The following is a 26557-nucleotide window of genomic DNA, read 5'->3' on the forward strand; positions in this document are numbered from 1 at the left end:
GACAAGATACTGACGGACAAAAAGTGAGATTTATGTACATGTAATGCAAATAAACAAATCTGCATTCTGTAGCTAAAAAAGGCAGAGATTTATAAGCTAAGTTAGAATTGAAAATGAAGGTATAAGAAATGCGGTCCTATAAAAAACTACTAAAATTATAAGAGCTGTATAGCCAAACAAGAGACGTATGTTAATGCATGACCTTGATGCGAGAGAGCTTGGCTCATCTTGAAAGCTGCATTCTTGAGATAATGATGACGATAGAACGATAATATAAGAATAGCGCCTCGTTCGCGCGTCGCTAGTTCTAGGGGCTGTTAAATTTAAATCCGGTTTTGACGGGGACAAAATCTGACGATTTGTCGTCCAGTCGAGGATTCCATAGAACACACTCCGCGATATGCTCCTCGTACGACAATCTAGAGTTAGGGCGAAGTAGGTGGGACGGGCGGTCGATGGAAGAGCGAAGAGATAGATCACACGGACTAGAGAGACCGGAGAGTTAGAGAAGAGGGATATTTGCAATTCCAATCCCATCTTCGACCTCGTCTCTCGCGCACAACCTTCATCCCTCCTACACACTCTTGCGAGGGACGTAAACGTTTCTCGCGTGACTTCGTCGGCCGCGGAATGTTCAACGATGGACGGATGCAGGAGCGAGGCGACATGTTCGCTAGATTGCGATACATCACTGCCCGAGAAACAAAACACATTCGTGAATTTTTCGCAAATTTCCCCGCAGTGGACAATTAAACCAGTTACACGAGAAACCGGAGAAACGGGCCTCTTTCATTCCCGTTCTCGAAATTGTTCACAATTTACTCGGGATAATTAAAGTATTGAGTATCTTTCTGTTTTAATCAATTACAATGTCGATAAATGCATCAAAACAAGTAAAACTCGGCCCAATTAATTTAAATGTCAGTAACAATGATTCGAAAAGGAATTAATTAATTCAAGAAAAGGATGTACGTGCGCTATTGATTGTTTTGTTTAAATATTTTATATTTGACATATATTTTTTTATATATTTAACATATATATTTTCTCTAAAACTACCTATTAAGAAAATAAATTGATGACACATTCTTGGCGAGCATATCGTAAGCTTGTTATTTATGGAAGTTCGATATTAATTTTTATGGATAGAATATATTATTTAGTGTATTTTATATTTTTTTAGAAATTTATAGAGTTGCCATTTTAAAATAAAAAAATTTGTTTTAATTTGAAGACTTACTGTATGTATGTATGATTCTATTGTATATATATGATTGTATTCTTGAATGAAGTTAATGTAACAAATAATGTACTTTGATTTTGCATATAAGAATTCTACTTGCATAAATCATAAAAGACCAGAACTATATTCATGTTGTCGGTTAAATAGTATTGCAGATTACGGGACGAGCATTATCTACACACGGACGCATGGAGCCGTATAAGAATACTGCGTTAACGAGGGACGACAATGCTCGACTTCCGCAAGCGTGTCCGAGAAGCGTACGATTTCATCATTAGAAGAAATTTTATTCGTGATGTGTCGACGGAACTCGGAGGAAGGTGAAATTATTTGTTTTATCTATCTGTGAAAAAGATGTTTCAAATGAATAATGATCAGCACATTGTATGTGAATATTTTGTGTATCATCTCTCATTCTACACATACATATAAAAAAATGATATAAAAATATAAGATACTATTTGATATATTACAAATTAGACGACAATATATTATAAAAGATGAATATTTCTTTAAAAAAGACATCAAAGCTCTTATCAAAGCTTTTATCTATATTTCAGATTGCCATAGAGATTCGTGATTTTGTTAAAATTTCTTGATTTTACGTATGTGGATTTAAAATTTTCGCATCTGAACGATTTTATGATTCCCTGTCTATTTATTTCTCTTTCTTCATTAAACTTGGTTGCGATATCTTGTTAACGATGGAACTTCGTCGATAAATACAAGTACAAGGAGCTGCTATAAATTCTTCCTGTTTTCTGCACGCTTATTCCAATCGCCAACCATCTCTCCAACATATTTCATTTCCTTCTCCGACTAGGTAGGCTCCTCCTTCCTTCTGTATTTTCTCGTTCACCAGAGGAGAAATAAATTAAAATAGAAATTTGCACACACATACATTTACACACACATACACACAATTTCCTGCGCTTTAAGAGCTCAGTTCTATTCACTCGACTTTCGCCGATTCAATTTGCCGGCCTTTAATGTAAAACTAAACTTTAATAATTTTGCAGAGCGCTAATGAATAAAAATGAAGCGGAATAATAGCAGATTTCTTGGAACAAATTACTAAAACTAGTCTAACATGTTAATCATTTAATTCTTCCTCTTTTTCTTTTTTTATTTAAATCAGATATTAATATTATACCAATGTAAAAAATATGAAACTAAATTTCAAATAATTATATGATTTATTTTACGAAATATGAGATCCTTTGAATTTTATGTTTCAATCTGTAAATTTTTAAAGCTAAAGTTTCGGGTAACAATGTCACTGTACGGAAGTTCATTTTATCGATCCAAAGTTGGAGAAGTGTATAAACCGAATTCCGATGGATGAAGTTCTAAATATAATTACGTACAATTGTACAAGCAAACAAGCGCGATGACAATAATATTAACAACTGTGCAAGAGCCGATCAATAGATGATGATATAGATAGGAGAAAGAGCGATATGATGATGAAATTCGATGTAGGAGGATGCATACTAATCTTGTTGATTGCGTTAATGCACTATCGCGATCAGTAGAATCGCATTATAATTGACTATGATTAAAAGAGTGTATCGCATTTGTTCTTATCTGTGTAGTAGATTAAATTGAAGAGATATCGCTCGGAAAATTAGAGCGATCGATAAAGGATAGGAAGCAAACCTTGATTAAAAAATCGGTATATATAATTGTAAATAATTTTCAATTTTTTGAAATTTGAAAATTAAAAACGCTTTTTATTATTATCATGTTATTTGTTAATATTAATAATGTTGATATATTAAATATAATTAATATAATAGTAAAATATGAATATTAATAGTAATTGCTATTAAATTGATATATGTATATATTATATTGTCACATATGTGACATAATTAATATTATAATAAATACAATTTCAAATTCTCAATCACAGCATTTAAGTATAAATTATGATATTAAATGTAAAAATACAGTATTTTCTTCATGTCTCCATATAATGTAGAATTTATTTCTTAAATAAACAATCTGAACAGATTGAATCAATCTGATATCGGTGAAATAACAGATGATTCATGAATCGATATTTCATGAATCAAACATTATTCGAAGATAAATATAAATTCTTGTAAAAATTCAATAGATTGACGAATAATCGAAGATTTATGAAACTATGATTATCGATTCTCGTAAAATAAAGACTATGATATCGTCCTAAGATATGCTGATTTCAATCTTGAATTTCATTACAAAGCGCTCGTGAAGAAGAAAGATTACGCATGACTGAAACTGTGTGATTTGATTATATTTCACGCTATATTATATATATCCGTAATATTATATCCCTGAAATTCTGCCCCGAAATCTGCGATAATCCGATAGCAACTTTATCGAATATACCGGATGTAGCATGTACATTGCTTTATTTTTTATTTTATCAATTAAGTATTGTTGAAATGCACGATAAATTAACGTAGCGTCCACGTGTCTTTTATATGCTCGTACACCGAACCTTCAGCGTAGCAAAATAGATTAAAATTGCTACTAAAATAAGCGCAACTGTAGTAATTATTACTAAACTGCAGTAATTATTACTAAACTGCAGTAATTATTACTAAACTGCAGTAATTATTACTAAAACTGTCAGAAAGGACTGCTCTCAGTTGTCAAGAATTTTGACGAAGGATAAGCCTGGGATCGAAAATTTACATTTCAATTCTGTAATATCTCGGTATTAGACAATAAAATGCTTACACTGGATGATATACAGTGATACGATATTAAATTATTAGCAACATCTGCAGAAATTCAAAGCAATCTTTCTGTTCTGTGCTATTTAATTAATTTTTAATATCGAGAGATTGGAAAGATTTGTTAATGTGAAAGCAATCGATCAATTAAGATTAAGAGCATTAACAAATATTGTGAAACTGGTAGTACGCTAATTAGACGATGTGCGTATCTATATATCATTTCTTATATACTAATACCTCGAAAACTTGCAAGAACTTAAAACTTCCCAGCAGTTTGTTCCTCGTATTTCGATCGCGAAACCGTCTCGAAAAAAATTCAAGGTGCGGCTGAAATTCTTTCGGATCGGGACCAGCCGTGACAGAAACGCAACGGACCGTTGCCAGTTTATCAATGAGATGACCAGCTGTGCCCATCCTGTGTGCATCGCGCGACAATTATCGTCACGGGCCGCCGTGACTGTCCGTGCTCGTTCGTCCACGAGTTGGAGCACTTTTTACGATAGAGCCCCACTACCCATTCTCATAAAACACCACCGCTTGTCGCGCACTTTGTCGCTTTTAGTCGCTCGTTAACCGCGCTCGCGCCATCGCGGGATCCGACCGGCAGTAGACTCTTCTCACCGTCCTCGCGCGAAGGGGACTCCGTTTATGCGAAAGTCTAAATTACGCTAAAGCAAATGCGAGATGCACCGATCACGTCGAACCCGACCTGTTCGCGATCGCGACCTGTTTGCACATCGAGGCGAATAATCGTGAGCTCGTCGAGCCGATGAAGCCTCCGTTGTCTTTGGTTCCTCGTCGAGGCAGCACATCAGTTGGCGATACATGAAACGTCAGTGGAAAAGTTTGTTCCCGTGGACGAGTGCGTCTATGCCGACCCTGAGAGGTGCGCGCTAACGAGATGGACAAAGTTTCATCTTCGTAGATGTAGTGCGGAGAACCGATCCGGGAATCATGGCATAGGAAGAAGAGATAATCTGGTAAAAGCGGTCCAAGGTGTCAAAGACGTCAATCGTCGCAACGCATTAGCGTCGTCGTCCAACGCATCATCGTTCTCCCCGTCGAGACGGTCGACTCCCGTCACGAGACTCATCCGCTAACGATCGCCGCCAACATGGCGAACGCATGATCCGTCGCAGTATACGTTCAGCGACCGCGCACGGCTTCGCTTTTTCGCGATCAATCAGGCATCAGTGCTATCCGAATCGACAGGTGTGTCACGGTCGATGAATCGGTTTCGATCGTGTACAAATCGTGCCACTTATCCTCGTCGTCGCGTGGACGATCCGTCGACCAATTTGTCGTTTGAAAAAATTTCTACGAGAAGACTCCGAAGAACTTTGGACTTTGTTAAATTTTGCAAATCTGCTCGATCGTGAATCGATCAGCATTCGTCGAGAGATTCTTAGGGAGCGAAGCTCAGTCAGAGAAATGGAGATCGATATGAGTGGCAGGACGAACAAACCCACTGAGGAATTGGCGAAGAGACGGGTGTCGATTAGCGATCAAGTTTTGGGACTTGATAATCCCGCCTTCGAGCATCATCGGCGCATCAGCGGGAGTTCGGAGCACAATTCTGATCAGGGTAGACGGAAATCGATCCTGCATCACGGCAGCAGCCACTGCGACGAGAATATTTCGGAGAATATTCCGCAACACAAGTTTGATCTGGAGAACGGCAGGATCAACGGTAATAGAAAGAAATCGGCGTATAGCCTGTCCAGTTCGATCAGAGACAAGATCGAGTATTCCGAAGAACTCAAGAGGTGAGACTCGATTATCTCGATAAGTTCTCGCAAAGTTTATCTCCCGATACTTTTGAATCTACTTTCGATATTCTTCTAGATTGATCTAAATCGGTATATCCCTTTAACTTTTATTGACCAAGATGATGATGTATAATCGTTGCGTTCTGTAAAATAAACATACGTACAGGAATAATACAACTAATCGTTAAAAAATCATACACTTGAGATACTATCACGAGCAACGTGATAATGAATCACGAGTGATGAATGAATAAATAAACCAATTCGTAGATAGGCGATAATAGACTATAATTGCTATGTATTCTTTTGTCATCTTATCACATTAATATTTCGTTATTTATCAGAGATCTCTTCAAGAAAACAATCAAATAACTTCCAATCAAAATTTTTTATTTCTTATGTTCTTCTCGTAATATTTTCTTTGATAATATATTGATAGTATATGTGTAAATAATAATAACAATACAAAAAAGTGTATTAGAATATCTATGTATTTTTTTTAGAATCTCTTATAATTTTAAACATATTGATATCATGAAATATATTCAAATAAAAATAGTATTCTTTAGCTATTATTATCGTTCGAATATTTTCCATTGTGCTTTTTGCTACATAATTCATAGTTCAAAAAAAATATTTTTATAATTTATTAGACGATTTCTTATGTCCCCATAGAGGTATGTCACGTCAAGACAAAACCATCAAAATTGTTTAGGTTACTAAAATATTATAAATTATTCTATTTTGTACCTATTGTTTGTGGCTTATATGTATATTCATTTTCTTGATAGTGATTATCTGCGCACAAGAATATAACACGTTTCTTTCGTATTTGCTAAGGATTAGAATTTGCATAGTATCAGTTTGTAAATGTACTCATACGTACATTCTTTTTTAAATTCATAAAATGCTTTATAAAATGCTTACAATATTACGTCATTGTTCGTATGATATAATTTTTGTGAAATTCGTCAGAAATAATTATAAGCTCCACATAAATTCATGTTTCTAAGAAATTTCTTTTGAAAATTTAATTAAATAATGTAAAGACAAAAGAACAAAATGTATTCTAACATTAATATTTAAATTATAATCAGTGTTAAATTATAAAATATTTTGTATCAATTTACAATGTGTTTCAAAATTAGCATCTTCTGTTCATTATAATCCTGCAATTTTTGCACCAAATTTTTCTATCAATAAAAATTTAATTTAAAATACAAATACAGAGTTATTTAATAATAAACCAAAAAGAAAGAGAAAAAACAATAAGCGAAATATACGGCTGATAAATTATTGATTAGAGAACTTATGAATTGTTGATTCTTGATAACTGAATGAGTGTGTAATATAATATATAAATAATGTATAATATATAATAATTATAATAAACGGCTTCAATTTCATAATAAACTTGTTAACTCGAAATTAGTGTTGTACGCAAATAATATGACATAATAGACTCTCGTATAAATAAAATTAACTGTTAAATTGTATTACATGATAGAAGTATATAGACAGTGTACATTAATAACTGTTAGTATTACACTTTGAAATCTCAGCTAGTTTATCAGTTACAAATTGTCTCCACGGATAAACTAGTAGATATCGATTAGTAAACTGTAATTATTGATACTCATACTCGTACAGACGTTAATCCGAACAAATTTCTTTCAAGCGATGTATAAAGCAATCTTTATTCTTATCAGAAAGAGACAAGCACTTCCTCGACTTTAAAGTTCGCTCTAACACAATATCACATTCCAAAGGATTTATGTTTTATTAGGTAATCTTGATACCGACGAATAATTATTCATATCAATTAAAAATCTATTCGATTTGTTGTGATTTGTGTTATGTAATTGTTTACAATATTTTTTAAATGGTAAATTTATTTTTCCATAATGAGATTATATCACTTTCAGTTCCTGAATCACATACTATAAGGAATGTATAAGGTATTAGAAAAAGGAAGGGATACTCTCTATTGGCCTCTATTTCGTACACAATGTCCGTATCATTTATTTCATTTACGTCTCTTCTAGGTCGTGGCTGTATCTATTTTGCGCGCGATGTCACGGTCGCGACGACACGCAATCGTGGGAGCCACCGGGCTGGAGAAAAGCATGTCCGCAGCCGTTCTGTCCAACGTACAGGAAATTCGCACGGGTACTATGCCTCTTCCTCTTGGGTCTGCTCCTCTGGGGTGTCGTCTACTCGGTAATCGGCAAAGACGCAGCCCCGGGTGGTCAGCTGTTCGGATTGGCCGCCCTGTGCATCGCCGCACATTTCGGAGGTTGGCTGATATCTTTGACCACTCTTCCGGCCTTGATCGGTATGCTGATCACCGGACTGATACTGCAAAATGTCGGACTTGTCAAGATCGAAGGACAGTACACCGTGGTGGTCGCCAATTTACGGTGAGTCACGTTTCGTAGGATTTTCGAAGAACATTTTATTTTGTAAAATTCTCTCTTCAGATATCTGATTATTTCCAATAGCAAAAAAGTTATTAAAAATAGCGAAATGATTATTTTTTAATCAGTTTAATTTAGAAATCGATATGTAAAAATGACACTAACATTAATAATTATAAAGAAGGAATAATGAAGAAATAAGTATTTAACTCATCTATGATTATTTAATTTGATCTATGATTATTTAACTCTACTAAATCGTCTTTAAGATTTTAATTTGGAATTTAATACATTTTATATATTTGCGTGCAATTATTTTTTTATACATTAATTGATGAAAGAAATCAATTATTTTTTATTATAAGAAGTCACATATAGATCTTTAAGATTTATTTAATTAATGTCGAGAAAAGTTATCCGAACCAAGAGTTAATCAGATCAGCAATTTTCATCTTACTTAGAGTCAAAAGGTGAAAGATGAAAGTTTTGATCAGGAATATAATATAATCGATTATCTGAAAAATGATATTTTTTGAAAAATAAAACAAAGTTGAAATAATTTTATATAATTTGTTTGATGTATAAAATGATGAAACTGGAGAGTTTTCTCTTCCATTTATCTTGCATTCCGTGAAATATAAAACATTGAAAAATAGAAAGACTCGCAATTTTTTTTTTAATAAAAGGAGCAAATTTATTGATAAATATATGTCCAATTTTGAGTAGAATTAATCATCACTTTAAATCATGAATCGGATTTTATTTGATGAACAGAGACATAGAAAAACCTAGTCTAATATTTTTCGATCAAATTTTCTTACGTAAAGTCGAGAATAAATTAATAGTGTTTTTCACTGCGAGCATTCATTATTGGAAAGTACTATGACAGCAATAAGATTACTTGAAGGTCCCTCGAAAGTCTCGAGGTAACAATCGTCCGGTCGCAATCGCGAGGTGGCCGCATTTTAAGGTCGAGGCCCAACGACGATGAATCGTCGCGGACACGCACGACGATGGTTCTATGCGTGGCATAACAAGTGGCGGCTTAGCGGCAATCAAATTCAAGTTGCATCCTCGCTAACGAATGCCGACAAGAGCATCGAATAAGATTCGTCGAGTTTCCCGCAATCAGTTGCCTTCTCTTCGCGTGCGATGATTCCTTAAGGTTTCTTCACTTTATAACAAGAGAATGCTATAGATTTATATCCGTATCCTACCCTGCATGAGACTTTGATTATCGTACACAATTTGATTTTTTAATAAAATAAAAGGATGACATTTGTTTTTTTATTTCCGTTCTATGCAAATATAAAATTCTAAAGATATTTAGTATGAAAAATAATTAAGCAAATTAAACATTCTTGATAGTTTTCTGCACTGATTGACGTATCAGTATAAACATTGAGGTTGATCAACTAATTGTACATTTGGTAATATTTATCTTAATACAATTAGAGGAATTTTTTAATGGATAGATTTGATATATATTAATTTGTAAACGACATATTAATTATCAAATCTCACTTAATAACCTCATTACTGTAAATGCTTTTGAATGTTTCTTGCTAAGAAAATTTTTAAAAAATCCCCATAAATAGTGACATATATATTTATATAAATGAACGTTTAATGCAATGCCAATAATTATTTTTATTATATCAATTATCTTTTTTTTAACCAATTTGACGCGATACCAAGATTCTTGGAAACCTGTCGCGTTTTCGTTTCGAAATAGATTTCCTGCAATTGTGCCTGGATTTGCTCGATCATCGCTCTTCCGATAGCTCAAATTCGCCTTATGACCCAAGCGACCTACTAATGACAGCGACTGCGACGAAGCGTAGCTAGAATTGCAAATGTCGACGAGCCATCGGTCGATCGTAGGAAATGTTATGCCCGACTTTGCTAGGAATTTAATCGAAGCTAAGAAGTTTTATCGTTTATCGATGATCGGCGAAATATTGCTCTCTCTTCCCGCGAAGAAATATAATTATTTTATATTCAGCTTATGATAATATCCTTTTACCGCGATAAAAAAAATCTAATTTTTTCTAAACTCTGACAAATCTTAAATGCTGATTAAAAAAACTATAAACAATAGCTTTTTCATACTTCTTATAATAAAAAATTCCGCTCTATAAATTACATTAAGCATATAATCTCATATATCTCGTCATATCAATTTTCTCGGATGTTAATTATCGAGAAATCGCTGATAAGAAAATCATTCCATTATTTATCTTAAGTTCAAACAGTATGCGAGCTTGTCTAGATAGAGATTACGCACCGCGATTATCGATGTTTTTAGAATTTATTTTTTCAAATATTTTTACGAGTAATATGTACCTGAAGCACATGATGCTCTGTGTAATCTACTCATTATCGTAATATAGTACATTCTATACTTTATGATGTGATGTGTTTCTCTTTTTGCGCAACTTTTCTCTTTCTCAACATTGCAAATGTATCTCCCTAATCAGTTGACTTGTTTTATTATCGATACATTCAGATTTATTGATAAGAATTTTGCGATTTATTAATAAGGACTTTGTTGTTTTCTTGCACAGTTATATAATTATCAATAATATTTGACAAGCTCGTTTAGAATGGAAATACGCATAAAAAGAATAGGAATTCTTGGCTACATAAAATAATGCAACGTATAAATTCTTAATGACAATTTAAAAATAAAGATGATTTAATAACTGTCAACGCTATACGTGACAAAAAATTGCATTTAAAGGATCATTAAAGAACATTATACGGTCTCGAGGAAATCTGACAAAATTCCATTAAGCTTAGAAGATAATGCCAAGGTTGCCAAACGAAACGACATCGTAAATTCTTCTAATTATCTTCTAATCTTTCAGACTGTCGTTGGATTGTCTTTGAGATTGTCTTAAATTTATGCATTGCTCAGATTTCACGGTGAGCGAGATATTGAACAGGATCGATAGTTCCATTTTCGACAGGGGATAGTTGTATTCTTTTTTTAAGCTGGGCGAGAAAAAGCTATCGATAAAATTTCTCTTGTATCTTGATATATATGTTGGAGTTAAACGTGACGTAACCCAGCTTTGGCGAGCGTTCACGCGCATCGTTAGGAAACTGTGTACGACTAAGCTAAATGCAGCTAAATACTGGCAAACATAGGCTGTGCGTTGTAAGCCATTTGCGTTGTACACATTTACGCTTGGGGTGAAGCCACCCTGTATATGCCAGCGTAAACATTTCCAGAAGCCGCGACCCACTGCAAGACTAATAAAGTAATCAAATCGCGGTTGGATACTTATTGACTTGTGTAATTTATCGTCAGTTATCAGTAGATGATTGAAATGCTATCGAGTTGCAAATTTAAGTGGATTATCATTATATAAGTGGAAATTTTTAGTGGGCATGCAATACGCGTTCAAAAAATTACAAAGTAGCTTGATAAGTCTCGATAATTCTACAATAAAAATATTAATTATTTTTATTGTAGTGGCAGTTATTACGATATGTCAATATCGATATGTGTGAATAACACAGATATCGATCGTTAAGTAGTGGGAAAATTCTTCTCACGTTTGATTGCTCCACTTGTTCAAAACTCTCCATTTATCCGTGATATCTCAGTAATGCGAGCCGCGTCAGTCGCGTTTCTTTGTTCTATTTTTTTTTGTTCTGAGGAATCTCACGCTTCCACATCGATAAGATGTACGAGCGTGAATCTGCCGTAAATATTCTTACGACATTCGCCGCGCAATTTGCACAACTTGCGCTAGAGAACGTGTCCTTCCATCAGATACGCTCATTTCGAAAAAATTCCTTTGATCCTGCGAGATTGAAGTAGAGCGTATCGCGCGGTATATTTACTATAAACGCAATGGGTGTTCATCTGCTATTTTCTCTTTTTCTCATCCATTCTCTCCTGGCATCTATATGTCATAGACAAATATCTCAATTTTTACACGTTTAAAAATAATAATATAATATTTATTAATAATATGTAGGTATATGAAACTCGATAATATCATATTTTTCAGATAATTGTACAATTATCAATCCATAAAATGTTTTAAATGCGTGCTTACATTTTATATTATTGCTTTTCCTCTCGATGTAATAAAAAAAGGCCAGAATTTATTTTGTTTGTTTTAAAACTCTATTACATCACTGCGTGTGGATCGCTGCAACGAGGAGCTCCGCTTAACGTGCGCTCATTTACTGATGCGGATGTTGACATAAGGATCGTAAATTATACGGCACGTGAGAATGCACCCGCCTTCGAAGTAAAAGTTTTAATCCACAAGGAAAAAGGAAAACCGGAGCAGCGATGTCGCGCGAGCAACGGATCGCGGATCTCGTTGATTGCTCAGAATTGATTGCTTCTTTGATGAGTACGCAGGTACTTTGATCGATGATAAGAGTGAAAAATTGAATATGAAACGCGTGACATCAATCGCGAAGTTATTAGATGACAATAATTGCTCGCATAATGAAGATTCTTGACAAGGAGGAAATCTTGGGAAATCGGATACAACGATGCAACGTCGGAAGTTTGAAGATTGACGACTGAAATTTCGGCGCGCTAATCCAACGTGTCAAACAACTGCACTTTGCAATTTAAATGAAACCCTGGCGAGGGTATTCGCGCTACTAAATTATAATTCAATATTCATTTTCGTTTACATAATCATAAAGTCATGGACCGCTCATACGTTTCATATATTCACTGCGTATGGCAGCATTATATTACGACAATTAAGCAAACATCGAGACGCGTATTCATGCTTCGCGAAACGTTATTCAAACGTATATTCGGTATTATCAATTATCGATCCTTCGTATACTTTACATCGGTGTTTACCGTTTCTATCATATTTTTATTACACGCGCGCATCTCATACAGTCTCACGTTAATCATGTGATGAAATGTTTAACCCCTCTACTATCACACAATAGAGTAATGAAATTAACAGAAGAGCAGTCCCCCCCCCACCATGTTTTAATTAAAAATAAATATCTTTCGTTGTTGTATTATTATTATATGTATCATGTATGTGCATCTGAGAGGAAAATAATTTATTCGATATTAAAACACGGTTGGAGAAGCCTGTGCGCGCTATTTTATTACGTAGCATATAATATAACAATGTGCACAATACAATAATGATGCTAATCTTTCCATACACGTAATTTTCTCCTTGAATAACTATAATTAAATACAAAACTCATATTAAGGTCTGTAAAATATCGTTTTTCAGTACGCGTTCTATATATGTGAAATATATTATGCACGCTGAATAATTAATATTTAATAAAATATTCCCTGTGCGTGTGTATTTATATTATTATTTTCAAAAGAAGCATGTTAGTTCGATGCTTGAATATATCCAAGTTTTTTCGAAAATCTCAAAGTTTATTACTTCTTTTTTGTCGATTGGTTCTTTCGTTGTGAGCAACTGTCATAATTTTATTCTCAAAAAATAAAAATTGACTTTGATAAATATCCGTCGCTTTGATACGTTTATGAATCGTTAATTGTGAGAATTAATTTGTTGAGCTTGTTAAAATTTTTTTAAAACAAACTTAAATTTTTTCTCCTAAAAATAATTTTTATTTTTATTTTTATCACATTCACGATAAAAACAGACGACTCTAAATGATACTTTGAACAGACTTTAAATGATACCTTCGCGATCGCAAAGCAATATCCAGTTCCGCGCGATCGCACTTTGAGTTGACGAGATAACTTCGAGCAAGAATTAAGCCCGGATTGGAAAAAGATGAGATCGATAAATGAAATCGATGCGAATATTGTTTGCTCCGACTTTTGTCTCATAGCACATTTGATTCTTAAAGTGACTCGCTTCTCGAACTCGCTTAGAGTATTAGTATTAGTATTATAATATCATCATCAGCAGTTTATAGACGTCATGATATTACAAAAATCGTTCTACTTATCGTAGTCAGTTTATCGAATTGAAATATATGTGTCTTTAAAATGTAGGAAAAAAAAGAGATGGTTTGATGAGCTATACATATGAAGACATGATATGACGACACCATATGGTGTATAAGACAAAAGATGGGATAGAACGAAGACAATCTCTTATCGGGTAATCAATGAAATTTTAACGATTCAAGCTAAATTGCTTATCGGAGCGAAATTGAAATATCGCGCGAAAACGCGACTAATTTATATATATATTCGTGACACTAATGTTGCACCGACATGACACACTAATGTGCGCTCAACGCATTACGCTCTCTACATACTCTGAATTATTTGCAATTCGTGACTGTACTGTAAAAACATTGTCACGAGTTGGTTGAGTACTTAGCTTTTCCTTCAGGACAATTCTTCCAGGTAAGCTCTCCCACCAACGTCAAGGTGTACCCGTAATTTTTAATGTAATATATAATTTTTGTAATTTATTTTATAACTAATAAGAGATTATATTTATATGTAATTTCAACATAATGAATAAATTTACAACTTCAAATTAAAGATAAATATTTGCGAATTATAATATTTGAGAATAGAATTAGATTTGCCGATTGTTTACACAACAGACTTTGATCGAATGAATCTCGTGATAAAAACAACAGTACGTAATATGTATATATGTATAAGAAAATGAGTGCTAAATGTAAAGTAAATTTATGATTATCGCGAAATATTATTGTCGCAATACGATTTCGTGTTATTTATGAAAGTTAATTAATCATTAATTATAATAAGCCCATTATATTTTTTGCCATTACTTGTTACGATCGCGTTTAAAAAAGAAATTTGACAATATGCAGACTGTCTCATAACTTTACTGCTCGAATGTCACCAAGCGAACAATAACTTATAAACAATGAATGCTATACGTTATTATGATCGCACATAGTTAATTCACCGAAATATTTTATGTACTATAAAATGTATATATATATATATATATATATATATATATATATATACTTACATGGAATATATTATGTTTCTCAAATTATATTATTAATTAAATTAAATTAATTATTAATTAAATGATTAATATATCACGAGGCATTTTGCTATGTTAATCGCTCGATTCTACGATTCATATCTTATTGCACTCAATTTGAATAGCAAATTAAATTTAGATCGGCGAAAAAATAGTGCCGCAATATATTTTATTCTAATCATTGTTATAGAAATAATTATTGTGTCCTCAAAGATCGCAACAAAATAATAATTTATATTTATTATCCTTGTTGCTTCGATTTGCACTTGAATTAATAAATGAATAAATCACGGGAAGTACGCGATAAAATATTCGATAAAGGCCTATCATCTCGATATAATTATGCGTCGTTTAGCGCCGAAAGTTAATTAATTATTAATTATGATGATTATAGCAAAATATTTTCTGATACTTATTGCAATCGCGTTTCGATAAGGAATTTCATAATATATGGCACTAACTATGTATATTCTCGCTCAAGTCGCTCAAGTCGCTCGATGACAATAAAACGACAGTATATCTTAACAATAATTTTTAAATTTGAAAAACAATGGTCAAATAATGTGTAACAATTAATTTGTTGTTCTGCCTCAAAATTCAACATTATATTGTATAAATTTAGACTAAATATTTTTCAAATTAATTTCAACTATTGGACCAACATATAAAGTATGTACAACCTTCATTAAAAAAATATAATTAATCTTAGTTTGATCAAGAAGTTATTTGTGTAAATAAATTTAATATTATCATTTATATTTTACGTCAAATTTTCATATTTTCCGAGAAGACATTTCTTTTTCTAAATTTAAGATTTCTTTTTTTTAATTGTAGTAGCTTATTAAATAATACATGGCTTGAGGAAATAAATGGCGCTCGTGTAGCGCACGTTTTTGCGATATTCTAGTGGGAAATAAATGCCGCATGTTGTGTCGGCGTAAATTTGACGCGTTTCCCTGCGATCGGAGAGCAACGTAGCGATGTAGCGCTGTGCAAAATGCAGGGCGACTTCGTAAACCTTTCTCTCGTCGGGAAACTCGTAATAGGATAAGTTTCCTAAGGTGTGCCTTTCCTAAACGGGTTTCCGAAAGTTCGAGACAACCAAGGCTTTAACGATCGTCCGCACCTGAATTTTCATCGTAAAGCCGCGCCCGGCGTGTGTGCGATGAGCGCCTCTTCGAAACTTTTGTCGCCCCTTTTCGATTCGGCGGATTCGAAGGCTTTCGAAGACACATGAATTGCAGAAAAGGGATATACGTCAACCTTTTCTGCGTTCTATTGTAAGGAAAGTTGCTTAACTCCTATTCTTTTCAACGTGTTATCAAACTTATGAAAATATCCGTAACGTGGTCAAGATTGCACGACTAGCGAAACTTTTCCTGGTGTAATGACTTTTTTTTCTTTTTTGAAGGAAAAAAAGACTTTCCTTCTCCCAGGAGAGTTAATTTTTCACGGCGGATATTCTTTCTGCAGCAGACAAATCGTAACGCGCTTCCAGTTACTTATTAATAACCGCACATTCGTCGAATAAAACGTATATATTGTATACTTCTTTCAAAATATGTGACTTCTCTCTTTTCTTCTTTGCAGAAAAATTGCCCTGGTTATCATACTTACTAGAGCGGGCTTGGATCTCGATCCAACCGCTCTGAGAAAGTTAAAGGTCACGGTGCCGAAGATGGGCTTGATACCATGGGTGGTGGAAGCAACAGTAGTGGCAGTGTTGACGAGATTCCTCTTGGATTTACCCTGGATATGGGGTTTCCTCCTCGGAAGCATCATAGCGGCTGTCTCGCCAGCCGTTGTGGTACCCTGTCTGTTCAGATTACGTGCCAAGGGTTATGGAGTTGCCAAGGTAAGACCGGTCTTATTCAGTCCTTTGTTGAATATTCACTCACCGCGCGAGATTTCATCTCTCATTTAGAAAAACGGAGTTTCTCGTAAGTCTGTTGGATTTAATTTCGCCCGACTTTTGTACACACCGGATAATGAAAGATTTATATTAGATCTAGGACTTTAAGCGGCTGATAAGTTGCAAGATTAATCTCTTAAGATTTTCTCTTAAGAATAATTAAAATCCACATCATTAATTAATCAAAAAATTAATATTTACTGACGTGCAATTGCTTTTTTTTTTAGTAATCTTAAGAGTATGTACATAGTTTTCTAGGATGTTTCTCATCTCTTTTCTCTTCTTTTTTTACTTTTTCTCTCTTTGTATTTGCAATTATAATTCTATTCGCAATTTTACTCGTGCAATTAATAAATTATGCATACGAAAGTAAAGAGAGCAAAGCTTTGCAAACTTTGAACAAAAGAAAAGTAAATAGATTACACGATGCGGATGATGGTTATTATACAAATGTTGCTAAAATTAATGTTTAATCGTAATTGCCTGAGTAATTGATTACATCGCGGCTCATATATTTTATATTAATTGAATGTCCCCGGCAAAAGCGAATAATAACGTGGGTATGCGACCGCTATGTTTGACGCGCTCAACATTAGCGCATTAGAGGAGTTTCCGTGTTAATGAACGCGATGCGCGGGAGTAATTAAATTTCTTTCGTCTTGTTATGTGCAGGGACACGATAACCGCGCGCGATAACGGTTTCGCGAGAATGGAATATCATTCTCGCGAAATCGAATTTATACATTGCATGATATTTTGGATACTTCGTTGGAATTCTTTGTTGTATAAATCGGATATCGGGCGGGATACCTTTACATAGCACACAACACCGGGCGCGCACGCGATTTTCCTCCCAATTTAATTATATAACCGCGCCGGGAAGATTGTATCGGGGAAATTTGCAAAAGTTCGCAATGCGGCAGCGTAAAGATCCGATATGATATACAAAAGAGTCTCAGGAGTTGCAATAGAACAAAGATGAAACGGTAGGAGAAACGTACCAGACTTAAATAATTCAGTTTAGGAAATGGAGTGGAAGTTGCTTGAAGAGTACAAAGACCATTGCAGTGAATGTGATATTCATGAGTCGAAAAAGATCCTAGACAATACTTCTTCATTTGGCGGAATGTAATGTAACGGTGGCCGGAAGGGAGAGACGTCCCGACGTGATCCACGCCAAGCCCTTGATATTCGTCGGTCGCGAGATATATCAAGGATTCTTATCGCGTCGCGGTGGAAAATTTTACGACGAGACATTGACCGATCGTCGGCCCTCGTATAAGAGCCCTATACAAACATCTACAAGGGTATTTCGTAAGCACTCACGAACGTAAGCTCATGACGAGCGGAAGGAAGCTCGGAACGCTGACCTCCTCCGCTGATCTTCACGTAGTGATCTCGTAGTGTGCCGCGATCTATTAGATTTTCTCCTTTATCTCTTTCTCTTTCTCTCTCTTTCTTTTTGTAGTCCGGGAATCACGATAGTCGGCAGACTTAAATCCCGAACGAGCTATCGTGACATCGATAACACTGCCCTGACGCCATAAGTATCGTGCTCGAGTATCATCGACTACTCTCAATAGCACCTCATCTGCTTCTCTTTTTCCTCTCTTTCTCTTCGGACCAGAACTTTTATTCCTTGAAAGAAATAATTTCTCATTAAATATTTTTATAACATAATAGAGTTTCAAGCAATTTTTATAGAAAATTGTCAATCGACCATTTTCGATAATATCTTAAATTATGTGAAAGTTTCTTGAATTGTAATGTTTAATTAATAAACAAATTATTTTTGAATTTTAATTAAAACAAGAATATTGAGAAAAATAGATTCTCTCATGAAAATCACAAGATATGCATTAAATTATTTCAAGCACAATACGAAACAAATGTGAAACATGTTAATGAAATGATACGACACTATTGAATGCATCTCTAAAATTATATCATTACAAATAAATAAGAGCAAGTCGTATTCATTCTAACGAATATACCAAGTTTGAAAGGACTGATTTTTCTTTCCTCTTTACAGCTTTTCTTTTTCGCTAGTCTCGTTCTATCTCTCGCTTTAAAAGATTCGATTTCGAAAAAGATCCTTTCAGTTTATCTGTAGATTCGTGTAATCTTTTAATCTCTTTGAAGTCGCCTAAAATCTGCTCGTTTCACAAGAGTGTACCGATAAAAAATTCTCATTAACAAACTACATGTAAATCGAATCTTGTATTGAAGAAAGATTTTCCCTTCTTTCTTTTTTTCCTTAACAAAAAGTTTTGTGCAGGAAATTTCCGCAATATCTCTGTGTGTGTGTGTTATCTCAAAATCTATATAACTACATAATGTCGTGATACAGAGCTAAACATTAAACTCTGAATATACATTTGCGTATATTCACAGCTAATATGACGATAAATAGTTGATATTTATGTATGTACAACATCCCTCTTTACCATTATACAAACGATGCGATCTGTTATCAAACGATATATTTTATTATTACTATCAGAATTTATATGTGTAACGTCAGTCTTTTATTCATAAATATGATTATTATATTTTTATGCGAAACATGATATACATATATCGATGTATTTACACGTTATGTATGATATGTTTGACATGTACTGTCAACGTGTGCGTTTTTAGTACGTCATTAGTACAGAAAATACAATTCTACCATAAAATCTTGAATTTCAACAGGCTAGAAAGAGCCAGAGGCGGATGGTAGTGCGTTAGTTTACAAGGAAAATTAATTCTTCATTAAAAAACTGATTAGTTGTGCACAGAGCATAAATTTTTCTTGGCCCAAGTAATTCAGTTAAATCTCAATTCGAGATTTTTATTTTAATAAAAACCCTTCTCTAAAGAAGAAGGGCAAAAATGTAAAATTAATTTTCCTTGAAACTAACGCACTACCATTCGCGTCTAGTTCTTTCCATCTCGTTGAAATTTAAATCAGTATTTCATATTGAGAGAGCCTTACTAAAATTCTTAATTGTAAAATCTTGATTCTCGTGGAATTGATAAATTTGCAATTGTATTTCCAGGGCATTCCGACGCTGATCATTGCGGTTTCCGGGATCGATGATGCGGCATCAGTAGCGGTTTTCGGTATTGTGAAGAGCATCATGTTTTCCCACGACGCACTATGGTACCAGATCCTTCAGGGTCCCATCGCTATTATCGGCGGTCTGGGATTCGGTATCATGTGGGGCTGGTTGGCCAAATACGTGCCAGAAAAAGGCGATGTAAGTACTTTCTCGTGTGTTCTGGTACTAAACTGCGCGTTAGAAATTACGACGGTGAAACTGCGGTTTTGCATTCGATCGAATATGCAGGTTGCATCGGAAGATGTATGAATAAATTTACAAGGGAGAAATATTACTTCTCTCCTATCTCTCTCTACTCGGATAGATGTCCCACGACGTGCAGTTCGCACGATGTGCGCAGATGTGTTTTGAACTTCCTCTTTAAGGGAGTCGCAACCTTATAGCTTCCATTCATAAGTTATGTCAGCCTGGTGTTCGGAAAAACGTGGTTTCGAGAAAAAGCAATATAAAGTACGAAATATATGTAACGCAGCAACTGCGTATATATCGATATTTTTTCTAGAGTTTTTCCATCTTTCGATTCTTGAAATATCCACGAAAGATATGGAACAATGCTGCTCGAATAATAATATCGCGCCTCTCTCTCTCAATGTTTTTTCAAACAAGGAAGAATATGCCGTTTCATTGCTTTCACGTAAATATAATTTGCATAAAATTAGCATTAACATTTCGCGTTATTTGCTTCGTTACATGGGGATAATGTGGCTCTATAATAGCGACTATTCCAGATCGAGATACAAGAATAAAGGGCACGGGGGAAAATAGGGTCAATCGACGGGATGTCGTTCACCCCACATGCGGGGGGATGAATTTCCCCGCAGTAGATTTCGCTGCATATCGCGAAAGCACTCGCGAGGCTAGAGCACATGCGCAAATCTGAATAAATCTACTTTCGCCGGATAAATCCACTTACAGCAACTACCGTTTTGCTGTGAAAATCCTGTAAACACTTTATGAATTGCGTACAATCAGATTGCCACATCCGCAAACCGCCTAGTATCGTAGCTCACATTTATCACTGCAGAAACGTTCATATTTTCTCACTCTCGCTGAGATCTCCGATGAATTTAAGCACACCTGAAAATTACTAGTCATTAGTCGTCAAAGGATCGTAAGAAGCTTTACACCAAAAAAGTAGGACATCTTTTATAGCGATTGTGTGCCTTTTCCCTGTTAACGTGTGGCATTTGCTTTTCTTACATACCGAAGTTATTTGAGACTTTTATCTATCGAGGAATGCGCGTTTATATATTTTATGTAGGAATCGATAGAGAATTTATAGTTAACGTAGAACGTAGGTGTCTTGCAAAAATAGATCCGCCCTCGATAAGTTTTAAGTAAAGGATATTTTAAAAATAGGCACAATTCCGATTATATTTCCTCGTTTAAAAAAATAGCACGATTGAAATAATAATATATCTTCTGGAAATGATGCGATATTTAATGATATGATTGTTTTGTAACAATATCTATATTTATTTAAACAACATATCATTGTGTAAAATTTTGCGGCGAATTTTTGCAGCATTTATTCCTTCATTGATCGCGAAAAATTTGAAATTTAATTCAATTTGGTCGAAGATCTGCGGAGATCATTGATTTAGATGAATTAAATGTTTGAGCGCAAATGGTTTCGACAAAGGAGAGACGCCGAGTACTTGGTTACCACATCGGCACCTCATCCTATCTCAAGTATCATTCACGTAAGGATTAACGCCGTGGCACTGCGGCGATAGCTGCAGTATTCTTAGCTTGCCTGCAACCTGATTTAACGATTTCGGATAAACTTAAACTGCAGTGTAAAGTCAAGAAGAATGTGTTTAAAATTGTTACTTTGTTCATAAATCCTGCTATTTATATCCTATTATCACTCTCTCTCTCGCTAAGTTTATATTACTTCGCAGATTATATACTTTCTTCTTCGTATTTATAGCGCACAGGATTATCCCGCTTAAAATATATAAAGTACATACAAAATCTATCTTTATAATTTATATATCTTATTTTAATAGGCTTGTTTCGCGAAAGGATTTTATTGCGCGAGCGCGAAGAAGAAAAACGTTCTTAATAATCGTTATTTAAATAATGAAGGAGCGCTATTACAGGCGAGCTTAAACTCCTCCTGATATTGCTCAAGTGCATCGTTTACCGTATCAAGCGTATATATGTATATCGTGTGTGTATATCAAGGGGATGAGAGAGAGGCGCTCATATTTGGAAACTTATCTTTCATAATGAGATCGATAAATCACTTGGTAATCATGATACGCATCTGTTGTATCTTAACACTTCGTTTACGTGCTAATGTTGCAGCCGTTCATAGTGCCTCTTAGAGTGCTGATGTTACTCGGAGGTGGGTTGTTGGCGGTTTTCGGTAGCGAGGCAATCGAGCTCGGCGGTGCCGGGCCACTTGCGGTCGTAGCTGCAGCTTTCGTCAGCTGCTACTTTTGGCAACAAGAAGGTTGGGAAGTGGACGACGTAAGTACAGATTTATAACTTGCAAGTTATGAAAAGTTTATAAGTTTTCTATCTAATATTTCTCTGATATTTCAGTAAATCGCTGATAAAAGATTCATACGTCCTTTGCTCAAACTTTCTTCTTATTCACACGTCGGATATTAGATAGAGAATTTGTGAATTCTTCATAACTTATATATTACAAGAGTAAACATATATAAATCTACTTAACACATATATATTATATATCGAAAGTTTCTTTAAATTATTTTTGTAAGTTCAGGTATGAAAAAGATAAGAGTCAGGTATAATATAGATATTAGATGCAACAAAATTATTTTTAAATTCCTTTATAATTATTTTGAATCAATTAGTAAAAAAACACATTATTTGATATACTGAGGATCCAAAAGAAAGATCGAAATGTTCAAAATAAATATAGAAGAATTGAAAAATAATTTTGTTGCGCCTAACATCTGCGTCTGACTCTTACTAGTCTTTTCCACTGAATTTGTATTTATATATATCAAAGCCTTTTCAATTAATTTTATTTTCGTAAACATGGATAGGATTCAAAATAATACGGCTAAATTGAATTAATCCAAGTGCAATATTGTGCAAAGTATCGTGAGATATATTTATCAATTTTCCAAAAAATCTGTCTAAAAAAATACAAGATATTAAATATTTAATTTATCGGCGGGAGGAAGTGATATCGGTGACGGAAGGCGCCGGCGGCTCTTCACCCTCCTGCCCCAATAATCCCGTGAAATATTCAGACCGACGTATCGTCGCTATTCGGGCGGGGGTGCGGATTGGGAGTCAACTGGCTCGTTCCTATTTCCGCATCTCGCGTCGCATTCCCGCTGTCGGCGACGACACGTTCTTTCGCATACGCGTTTCGTGACGTGACTGTAACAACCAGCACGTCTGTCGATATTACACCCCTGTGTGTGATATATACGCCTCGTATGTCGCGAAGCCTGTCTGTTGGCATAATATATCCCGGTTGGATTAATTACCACGCAACAATCGCACGATGATGCGGCGGCGACGGCAATGCCTTTTGTCTTAAATAATAATGAATGATGTAATTTATTCCGAGTTTAACCGCGAGTTTCCCCGCGTATATATGCGTGCGATATTGCACGTGATTAAATATCATCAGATATAATATCGCGGAATTAAACGAAACTAAACGCGCATATATAATTGGATTAGGATGCAAATAATTTTACATACGCAGACACACAGATGTATGTGTAAGATTAGATTCGGTGATATGTATATAGTTTAATGCGATTAAATACAATCATAAATTTCTCCAAAATATTTAATATACCTATATATATTTCCTAAAATGTTTAATATTATTTATTATCTTAAGAGAAAGGAGGTATATTAAAGCATATGTTATCATTTTCTTGTATCTGCGAGGCTACCGCGTGCCATTATTCGGAAATTGCATGGAAATAAATTAAATAAATCAATATCGACGAGAGATATTTCCTACGCACTGCGAGCGCGTGTAAACAATAGTGGTAAATACGAGCTTGCACACACCGCGTGAACTCTGGATATTCTGCATTTCCATGCAACGCTGGAAGATTTCCATATCCCGATATCGAGCGCATGGACAATGCGATGCGATATCATCACCGAATACCGAATCGGTTATCCTTTAAAGGAAATTCTGTGAAAAATCATTATTCTGTGGAAATCATTTTCCGTGGAAAAAGTTATTATTCCGTGACGTTTTTAATATTTCACGTTATCGGCAAGTATAGATAAATTTCTGCTGTTTATTATCAGCCTTCTTATATTTCTAATTATTGTAGATTTTTTGAAACAAAATTGTTTTTCCTACTTAACGCATCTATCATAAATCATCTGATTGCTATTGTATGTATAGGTTTTTTTTTTCGTTGCAGAATCCAGTGGCCACATCTTTCGAGATCTTCTGGATGATTTGCGAGCCGATCCTGTTCGGCGTTACTGGGGCACAAATTAAGATCAGTGAGTTGGAAGGGAAGACCGTCTATCTCGGACTAGGTTGTTTGCTTTCCGGTATCGTCATCCGGATCGGGGCAACAGTGTTATGCGGAATCGGTTCCAAGCTCAATCTCAAGGAAAAAGTGTTTATCGCCCTGTCGTGGATGGCCAAGGCGACCGTACAGGCGGCCCTGGGTCCCGTCACTCTCGACGAGGTCGACAGGGATAACTCACACGACGTTGAATACGCCGAGATGGTACTGATGTTGTGCGTGCTCTCGGTGCTTTTGACCGCGCCGGCGGGTGCCATCATCATCTCGCTCTCGGGACCAAAGCTTCTGACGAAAACTACCGCGCCGATCGCCCTGCCGGAAGCTTGGAAAGCGCGCAGGCCGTCGATCCGCGATATCTCGATCATCAACGAGGACCCGGACCTCGAGGAGACCGCGAACGAGAGGAAACCCTGACGACTTCGTTTTATTTCAAGTTTAAACCTGGTAAGAGTCCGTCTTTGTTTCTCTCGGCATTCCCAAAAGTGCCTGAAAGTGCCTTTACTTTGGTTGTTCAAGGTATTACTTAACGATCATAAGCTATATTTATATAATATACGATTATTGACGAGATATTAATTAATTATTATCAGGTAGAGGATTAATGCTAACCTGAAAATGATTAATTATAGTGATATCGCAAATTATGGTGATATTACTAGTTGGAATTACCTTGAGTTATTTAAATGGATTTAAATGGATTTTTAATTTTATTCATTTTGACGCTAAATCATCGATATTATTGTTAGATTAATGATTACTCTAGTGTAAGTGCAATCATTCTTCATCGTACACACAAAATGAGAAAACAATCGTGGAGAATCTTGTATATCAAGCTACAAGGTAAGGATGCGTTTATTTAAAGATTTTAGGGGGATTATTTAAAGATTTTCTCAGGATTTCAGAATAAGTCCATAAACTTCATTCTAGAAACTATTATATTAGAAATGTATATATTTGTAACAATGTTCATATATTATTTTTTTCTTGACCACTATATTTTACGCACGAAATATATAAGTAAGACGTTACAGACATCTTCTATGTGTGTACATATTTTTATATGTATGTACATATGTTGTTTCAATGGATTTGTATTGTGATTGCTACCGATTGATACTGATTTTGTTATGCATTTATACAAAAAGAAAAGAGACTGTGTTGTGGAAGATGTGTTATCTCCACATGGTGCTGGAAATTTTAACACCAATAACAAGTAATATAACACATAATAATAATGGTAATTTTATTGAGATTCACTCGTTATTCAACGCTAATTTTTATAAAACGAGCTACCGTTTGTTCCTGTGAAAGAAAATCATTTGTTAAAGATTGTGACACGTAAAGATATTTTTGTAACAAGTTACAACAACATATGCAAAAAATACGCAATCAATTGTGCGTTGGTATGTATTATACACGTTAGGATTAAGCGTGTATTAATTTTGGAAGTTCAATGAGTGATTAATGACGAAGTAGCGGTCGCGTTATAATAGACTTTAAGCGATTTTAAACGAAGTTTACGTTTATAGCAGAAAGAAATTAATTGTACAGAATCTGTCATAAAATCTTGTCATAAAATTAGAGCCGTGATAGTCGTTTTAATTTTTTTCTTCAAGAACTTTTATTGATAGAAGAAAGGTCGGATTCGGTGGGTTTCAAAGTGGCATAAAAATTTACTCTCGCATGACTGGCAGTTCCGGTATTAAAGTGGAAGTGTAAAAACTGAATGTATCACAGTGCAAAAAGATTGTTTTGCAAAAACCCATAAATCTTATTGTTAAACTCCATTTGAGTATATATTAAAAAATAAAAGCAATTTTCTTTGCTATCTGTGGAGTTTTTGACATTTATTTTATTCCTGTGGATTTTTATTACCGATTAAGAAAATAATTAATTAT

General features: G+C 34.7%; 1 protein-coding gene across 1 annotated transcript; it reads left to right on the top strand.

Annotated features, from left to right (window-relative positions):
• The first annotated feature begins 4208 nt into the window (after positions 1 to 4208).
• Nha1 (Na[+]/H[+] hydrogen antiporter 1) lies at positions 4209 to 26487 on the top strand. Its single transcript, XM_083041875.1, has 6 exons — positions 4209 to 5741; positions 7790 to 8164; positions 16729 to 16993; positions 20095 to 20295; positions 22471 to 22635; positions 24546 to 26487. The coding sequence occupies exons 1-6, from the start codon at positions 5407 to 5409 to the stop codon at positions 25071 to 25073; spliced, it is 1869 nt and encodes a 622-aa protein (XP_082898001.1). The 5' UTR covers positions 4209 to 5406; the 3' UTR covers positions 25074 to 26487.
• The last annotated feature ends 70 nt before the right edge of the window (positions 26488 to 26557 follow it).

Source organism: Prenolepis imparis, unplaced genomic scaffold (genome assembly GCF_030444845.1).
Source record: "Prenolepis imparis isolate NDT839.2.m4 unplaced genomic scaffold, iyPreImpa1.0 SCAF_1, whole genome shotgun sequence".
Classification (NCBI taxonomy): Eukaryota; Metazoa; Arthropoda; class Insecta; order Hymenoptera; family Formicidae; genus Prenolepis; species Prenolepis imparis.

Coding starts and splice junctions, on each gene's coding strand:
- Nha1 (XM_083041875.1), top strand. CDS start 5,407: ATGGAGATCGATATGAGTGGCAGGACGAACAAACCCACTGAGGAATTG. Junction 5,742..7,789: donor TATTCCGAAGAACTCAAGAG/GTGAGACTCGAT, acceptor CGTCTCTTCTAG/GTCGTGGCTGTATCTATTTT. Junction 22,636..24,545: donor AAGGTTGGGAAGTGGACGAC/GTAAGTACAGAT, acceptor TTTTCGTTGCAG/AATCCAGTGGCCACATCTTT.